At 31.3% G+C, this 8485-nt stretch overlaps 1 protein-coding gene across 4 annotated transcripts in view; it reads right to left on the bottom strand.

Annotated features, from left to right (window-relative positions):
* Positions 1–1760: 1760 nt before the first annotated feature.
* Positions 1761–8485, bottom strand: part of LOC134715033 (myosin-IIIb-like) — a 41412-nt gene continuing 34687 nt past the window's right edge. For 3 of the 4 annotated variants that reach the window (XM_063576884.1, XM_063576886.1, XM_063576887.1), the window contains 3 exons: positions 8332–8367; positions 5337–5609; positions 1761–4191 (listed from right to left, as the gene is read on the bottom strand). In XM_063576884.1, coding sequence (XP_063432954.1) covers positions 4168–4191; positions 5337–5609; positions 8332–8367 — 333 coding nt within the window. In that variant the 3' untranslated portion in view covers positions 1761–4167. The remainder of the gene's footprint in view (positions 4192–5336; positions 5610–8331; positions 8368–8485) is intronic. The other variant, XM_063576885.1, reaches the window with a different exon arrangement.

Raw genomic sequence — 8485 nt, 5'->3', positions numbered from 1 at the left:
TAGTTTATACATATTATATAGACACTATTTATTGCTGAAGACAATAGGTGAACAGTTAAACCGTGAACTACAAGGATTCTTTATAATTTCCGTTGTATTCATGTCTCATTGAAGTACCCTAATAGTTTCATAACAGTCCACACATTACTACAGATTCAGCAACCATCTAAATCACAAGTGGCATGAACTTGGATGCTCCAGAAGAGAAAGGATTTCTGCTTCCCAAGTTGCACCTGTCTTGTTTTTATAACCCATGCAAGAAAGTACTGTTCTTGCTTTCGCAACTCCTCTGAAACCACACAACAGTTTCATTAAACTTTGCAATTAATAAGGACATACTATGTAGATTACCATATTGACAGGAAATTACGATTCAATTTTTTTCTAGGAGTTATGCCCCTTTTACTTCGAATTTTGGCCTTATTATACTACTACAACAGTTTGTCATCTAAAACCACACAACAAAATTTCAAGAAACTTTGTATATAATAGGACATACTTAACCAGACTTTTCTTGCTGTGTTGAAGACCAATGGTGGACTAAGGCTGTTTTCTCTTCTTTGGTTGGGTTGTTCTCTCTTTGACACATTCCCCATTTACATTCTTGATTTAATTATCTATGATCATTAGTTTTAGTATGTATATCTGAAAACTCATTTCATTATTCAGTCCATTCTTTTTTGTCTTAAATATCGGCTCTACCCAAATATATCTCATTCTTTGTATCTGTCATTTGGTTTTTAAAATTGATATATTTTGTAGGGCATGGGTACTTAATGATGGATATAATTATTTTGGGTTAAAAATATTGGTTTATTTGTATGTTTGTATTTCTACAGGTGCTTGATTTTCTTGCTGCATTTTATAAGACTCATTAGTGGCATTGGGTTGTTTTCTACTCTTGTATCAATTTATCTGTTTGACACATTCCCCATATCCATTCACTATTCTATTGAAAAGCAGGGGCTATGGTATCCCTGTAATGTTTTCATGGAGCATAACTTCATAACATGGTCATCCCATTGTAAACAAGCATTCTGTTAGTCCCCTACCGATTAAAAGTTCATTGTATTGGAACTAAATTCGAACTAGATCTCTAACTTGACAAGGTGTAAACTATTAAACAAATATCAAGTCAATATCTTTAAGCATGACTTAATAAAGTGTCGAAAAATGATAATTTATGTAAATCCAAGGACCATAACTCTGCACAAAATCATCAGAACAAATCAAAATCCTTACAAAATGATCTGTAACCTGTCATGATAAAAGTATATACTAACTTTCAAATCAACATCTTTAATCATGACCAAAATGTTTTTGTAGAAAACTGAATTTTCTTAGTCCAAGGACCATAACACTGAACAAAAATCATCAGACCATAACAAAATTCAAACTTGATCTGTAACTTATCATGATAAAACAATACCCCAAATATCAAATCAATATCTTCTATCATTACAAAAAAAAAGGTGCAGAAAACTTATTACTAGAAATATCAATTTTCAAATCTACATCTTCAATCATGACCAAAAAAAATTGTAGAAAATAGTGAATTTTTAAATCCAAGGACCATAACTCTGCTCATAATCATCAGACTGGAACAAAATTAAAACTTGATCGATAACTATTTTTCGGGACTGATCGATGGATAGACCGACAGACTAAAGTCGCTATCGACTAAAAACAATTCTGTGAAGGTTGGATTTTACAGAATCATTTTTATTACTGAAGACATTAAATAAAAAAATAAGCAAATCTATATTTAAAGAACCTTTATTACAGATGCCTATTTATTACAAATATAACAATTTAAACTCTTTAAGTATCAAAATACAACATGACAGTAGATATAAAATAAAAGAGACCGATTAGTAAACAGATCTAAACAGGTCCAACCATCTCATTTGGTCTGATTAGTAAGCAAAATCCCAACTGAAAATAACCAGGTGGCAACACATTTATATCAATGCTTTGAAATATAAGATATTACTTTTGGCCATTAACCCTGTAAAATATTTAATTTTCACAATAACTTTCTGATGCTATACATCTGTTGTATATTTCTACAAATCACAAAAGCCACAGATTTGTCTTGTGATAAAGTGCAATATATGACCTGCATATTTCATAAATAAATGTGTTTAGAAATATTAAATAATTTATTCATTTTTATTCAACAGTAAATGCATTAGTGCAGAAGGTTTTCAAAACAACTGCCACAATATATTATTATATATAAATCGTATAAAAAAATCAATGCACATTAACATAAATAAATGATTGCACACATACATTCATATAAGCAGAATAACATCATTACACACTATAATAACACTATCAAAGTTATGTTTTTAACATGCTGAACAAGTAAAACTGAGCTACTGATCCCTTAAGATACCCCTGTTTTTAGAATTCCTTGAACAGGAAGTTGATGATTGAGTAATCTGAAAATGCATTACATTGTATAGTACAGTGTATATCACATGAAGACTGATAAAACATAAATTCAGGAAGCTTTTTCAAGTAGTTCCCTTAAAAATGCGACAACAATTTCAAACATGGCAATCATGAGCTCTATATATGTATATAATTCTATAGAAAGGAAGTGGGGTTTGGATGAATCTGAAACTGAATTACATGGTATAGCATGTTCACATGAAGACAAATAACAAATTTCCGGAAGCTCATAATTCCATTGGACAGATAGAGGTAAAACTGTATTACCCTTCTTTTGGAGGAGGCGTATAACAAAGTGAAACACTTGATGCGACCTGAACTAAACTAAAGACAGGTACTGCAAACCTATCATTTGCAACTTAAGCTATATACTTTTACATGGAAAAAAATGTGTCAGCAAAATTTGAACAATAACAACATTCAAATAAAACAATAAACAAAAGGTTGAGTTTTTATAACTAATGCTGAACAATATAATGCATTCACAAAATCATTGCTGTCAAATTTATGTTGAGTATTCAATTTAATTCGTTGGGTTTCATTTTGTGGCATCTAACAGCATGATGCATCAATCTTGGACAATACAAAGGCAATATGCAGTTGGCATATAAAAGTTTGACAAATGAACTAGGAATAAAAGCAGAAAATAAATTTTTCTTCAAAAATTTTGGCTTTAATATAACAGTTAACTTATGCCTCACAATTATATTGATATTAAAGGATGTAAAAAAATACTATCCCAAAAATAGTTAAAAAATATACACAATGCACATCAAATGTATAAACAATTTCATATCTTTAATTACAATGAAAATTAACAATGTTTGACAAATGGACAATAAACTATCTGAGAATATAACAACTAGAAACACTCTAAACATAAGATATAAATAAAGGTTAAAATATCCATCAAATATTTGTGAAATTTTGAAACTGATTTATCAAAATAGTCCGTTATAGAAATAAAACTAGAGCTGTGAGTGAACTCGCAAAAGAAGACCCCTAAATAATTTTTGTAATACACATGTATTGGTATATTAATTATCTCCCTTTAACAAGTAAAGAAGGGAAATTGTTTTTCAAATCTGTCTATTAATCAATATCAATATTATACAACTACAAAGCATATTGACAAACAAGTTGATTCCTATATACCCCTCAAAAACTGTTATGGTAGGATATAAAATTATAAATGTCGATTGATAAACAATCCAATTATGGTATTTTAAAATCTCATAAATATTCATGGGTTCCTTTTTTTAACACGCACAAAAAACACTGTTTCCTAAAATAACAAATTCTTGCTTTATTGGAATGACTGGATGATCGAGGTATAGGTATGAACTTTATGGACTAAGATATTCAGAGACCAGTTGTTTCAATGATACAAGACAAGTATAAACAGACATAGATTACTAGATTACTATATTACGACCCAGTCTGTTCTTCAGTCTGTTCTCTGGTCTGTGTGTTTGTTTATCTTGCATTAGTTTAAAGTTTTTGGTAATGGTAAGTATCCTGGTCCACAAATGTACAGCAAATTAAATTAAATCTTTGGTCAATTATATCTACAGTTTTGCTCAATCTGTTTACATATGTTTGTATATAGCTGAAGGAAGTAGATCAGCAGTGATTTATACTGGTTAATAAAGAAGTACAACACAAATATTCCATGATTGTCTATAGATATGTCCACCAGCTGTCTTTTCAATGATAACCATGCTGTTCATTCTAAAAAAAATAATTGAATAATTGGAATTAATTTTTTCGTTTCAGAAATTCCACATAGTTTGAGGGTGTGACACAGAGTGCACATTTCCGAAATCTTGCCCTTGTCTGTATTTTTTTTCTCCAAATTTCCCACTTTTTTATCCACATCCACACTTTTTTGTACTCCCTCTATAGACTTCCCCATTGTTTGTACCCCTTGTATCCACAATCCCACTTTTTTGTACCCCTATATCCCTAAATCTTTGCTTAAAACTTCAGCTTTTAATTTAACCACAATCATTAACCATTTGAAAAAATAATGTAATATAAAATATAAGAATTTTTTTGTTTTTGATCGATTACTAATTTCATAGATATCTACATTATATCCTTTTTTTCTCTAATATAAGGTTATTTACAACACAATTTGTTCATAAAGTTAAGCTATAGTATTTTAATTTTTAAATAACATCACTTAAATAAAAAGCACACCAATCTTTAGCAAAACAATGCATGTATATCATGCAATATTTAACATACTCATGTAATATCTTCAATTTTCCATTTATTCTTACTACATTTGTATAAACTTCAAGATTATAATTATTTTTTTTAAAACCGTTTTTTTTCTAAAGTGAATTTTGATTGGTTAAATATTTCTCAGTGATGTCCTGCCATGTCTTTGTTTGAATTTGTTTGTTAGCGTGTTGGTCATGAATCTGCCAATTGATATTTTATCGTGTGTTTTTCTATGTTGTGATGTTATGCTATTGTTTCAGAAAAAGGGAGAAGGTTTGGATCCATTAAAACGTTTAATCCCGCTGCAAATGTTTGCACCTTTCCTAAGTCAGGAATCTGATGTACAGTAGTTGTCGTTTGTTTATGTAATATATACATGTTTCTCGTTTTGTTTATATAGATTAGACCGTTGGTTTTCCCGTTTGAATGGTTTTACACTAGTAATTTTGGGGCCCTTTATAGCTTAATTGTTGTTCAGTGTGAGCCAAGGCTCCGTGTTGAAGGCCGTACTTTAACCTATAATGGTTTACTTTTTAAATTGTTACTTGGATGGAGAGTTGTCTCATTTGCACTCACACCACATCTTCCTATATCTACTCATAACAATCTATCTTTTGAACATCATGTATTATAGCAGATTACAATACCTGATTCTGTAGCAATCTCTGATAAGCCTCATCAGGTCGCTTGGGTAAAGGTCGTCCGCTGACCTGTGACTGTCTATCATGATTCTGCGACTGTGTGTAGTTTCTCTGTGGTATAGGTGGTGCTGCCTGCGACTGACGAAGTGGTACTTTATCAGGGGTTGGGATTACCTGGGACTGACGAGGTGGTATTTTGTCAACAGATGGGGCCACTGGTTGTGATATCCTCTTTCCTTCAGCATGAGATGGCACATTTCTGCTTATTCTGTTTCCTTTCTAAAATAAAATATAAGCTGGTGTCATAACTGTTCCCTACTGGTTGTAATATCTGTATCATTACAGTTTGATTATAATCAAGACCAATCTAACTTTCTGATTATTATATAGTGTTGTTTCTAAATGATAACTTAAGAAATTAAGTTCATTTGCATCTTATCTTAAAACTTTCATTTACAATAATAGAGCATTTCTCTGATGTTTTTCTAAAACCTTTAAAAAAACTTTTGAACATTTATTTAAACATAAGGTTACTTTTAATAACAAGATACAAACATTGTACATGTACATGTATCTCTTAAAAATATATGACAAGACAACATTTTTTTTTCAAAATATAGTACACAAAAGAGAAAGCACAATAAGTGTATACTGTGTTCAAAATATATTTATTCAGTCTTCAATACATTACAATGAAATTATCCTTCCCTTAATTAATTAACCCTTTCCTCCATAATGACGCCTTTTGACGCCACCCCCTTACTCCATAATGACGCCTTTTGACACCTGTGTAGTACCTCAGTTGAAACACTTTGACTACAAAGTGTCTGCAGTTGACTTAATAAAATTTGTATCCAATATGAAAAGGAATATCATAGGAATATCCGACTTAAATTTATTTGATGAAATAGTTGTTTTTCGCAATGCCTTAATACTTTAAAGCATATGTTCAGCATTTTATTAAAAAAATCCTATGCGAATCAAGTATGCAAAAAAAAAAAAAAAAATCAATGGAGGAAAGGGTTAAGGTCTTGACAAGTTTAGATAAAAAAAAGTGATAGGGTTGAAATATATAATGATAATGACTTAAAGGGAATCTGGAAATAAAATTCAGGATCTAAACCTAAATAAAGTGCTGATATTCTATATAAAATCTAGCTTTAGCATCTTATGCTAGTTGGGGTCATCAGTGACCAAGTGGTCTAAGTAGTTCTACTGTTATCACTATAGCCAGTCAACACTAAGGATATAGTTTGAACTGTGCCCTTGCATGTGCACTTGACTTCAATCTTAATTGACTAGGATTGTTTCCTATCGAAGGTCACTGGCTTCCTCCTCAAATAAAAACTGGTTGCCACAAATAAGCTCAAAAGTGGAGCTTGCTGAGTGGCGTTAAAACACCAACAATCCATCGATCAATCTCATGCAAGATAAATTTCTAAAGGAAAATGCATTATTTTTTTTAATATTCAACAGAAACTTCATCAAACTGATACTAAAATAGAAAATCTTATATTCTGATTTTATGATGTTGTTTTTCAAACAGAATTAGTCAATTTGGCAAAACATTTGAGAAGTGAGTTCCATTGTTTATTTAATATTGTAATGATCAGAGAACTTATTGGATCTAATGTGAAGATACACTTTCTGAATAAAAGTAGTCTTTAATAATCACAATACCTTTGCATTGTTAATTTGGTTACCTGTCCATTTTAAAAATGAATAAAAAGTAAGGATTAATTCTAGCAGCCCAATAAACATGGCAATACATGCTATACAACAACACATAAATGACAAACATAGCATAATGTATTTTTAAATCAAAATGGATGAACTTATATCAAGTACCATGCTAATTTACACCAATATACAATGAGGAATAAAATCTGAACAGCAATCATGATACAGTTACACTGCAATACAAGAGTGCACACACTGAAATGTCTGGCCTTCATTACTAATCATTGATATTATGTTGATAGTCCTAAGTATAAAGCTTTATTACAACTGTCACATTAACTTAATATTAACCAAGATAGCTAAACAAAGACCAATGAACCATGAAAATGAGGTCAAGGTCAGATAAACCATGACAGGCAGACATGTACAGCTAACAATGCTTCCATACAACAAATATAATTGACCTATTACTTATAGTTTAAGAAAAATAGACCAAAACACAAAAACTCAACACTGTGCAATGAACCGTGAAATTGAGGTCATGGTCAAATAAAACCTGCGGGACTAACATATAGATCATAATATATTTCCACACACCAAAAATAGTAGACCTATTGCATATAGCATAAGAAAAACAGACCAAAACACAAAAACTTAACTATAACCACTGAACCATGAAAATGAGGTCAAGGTCAGATGACACCTGCCAGTTGGACATGTACACCTTACAGGCCTTCCATACACCAAATATAAGAGCCCTATTGCTTAAAGTATCTGAGATATGGACTTGACCACCAAAACTTAACCTTGTTCACTGATCCATGAAATGAGGTCGAGGTCAAGTGAAAACTGTCTGACAGGCATGAGGACATTGCAAGGTACGCACATACCAAATACATGTATAGTTATCCTATTACTTATAATAAGAGAGAATTCAACATTACAAAAATTCTGAACTTTTTTTTCAAGTGGTAACTGAACCATGGAATTGAGGTCAAGGACATTGGACATGTGACTGACGGAAACTTTGTAACATGAGGCATCTATAACAAAGTATGAAGCATCCAGGTCTTTCACCTTCTAAAATATAAACCTTTTAAGAAGGTAGCTAACACCGCCGCCGGATCACTATCCCTATGTCGAGCTTTCTGCAACAAAAGTTGCAGGCTCAACAAAAACTAGCAAAGAAAAACATATGAAAGCAATGATACTTAAAAATAGGTTTAGTTTTCAGTGATTTCTACAGCAATGATATTTAACAATATGTTTAGTTCTCAGCAAATTCCGCAAGCTAAAAGCAGGTGATTAATAAAAATCTTACTATCACTGCTGATTGTCTCTGTCTGGTATATACAGGCTGTAAACAATATAAACAACTTCAGATACAAATATATCTAAATACGACTGATGTTAGTATGGTATATACAGGCTGTAAACAATATAGACAACTTCAGATACAAATATATCTAAATACG

The sequence above is a fragment of the Mytilus trossulus genome, chromosome 4 (assembly GCF_036588685.1).
Source record: "Mytilus trossulus isolate FHL-02 chromosome 4, PNRI_Mtr1.1.1.hap1, whole genome shotgun sequence".
Classification (NCBI taxonomy): domain Eukaryota; kingdom Metazoa; phylum Mollusca; class Bivalvia; order Mytilida; family Mytilidae; genus Mytilus; species Mytilus trossulus.
Note: the sequence above shows the minus strand (reverse complement) of the source record. Positions and strands in the feature narration are given on the sequence as shown.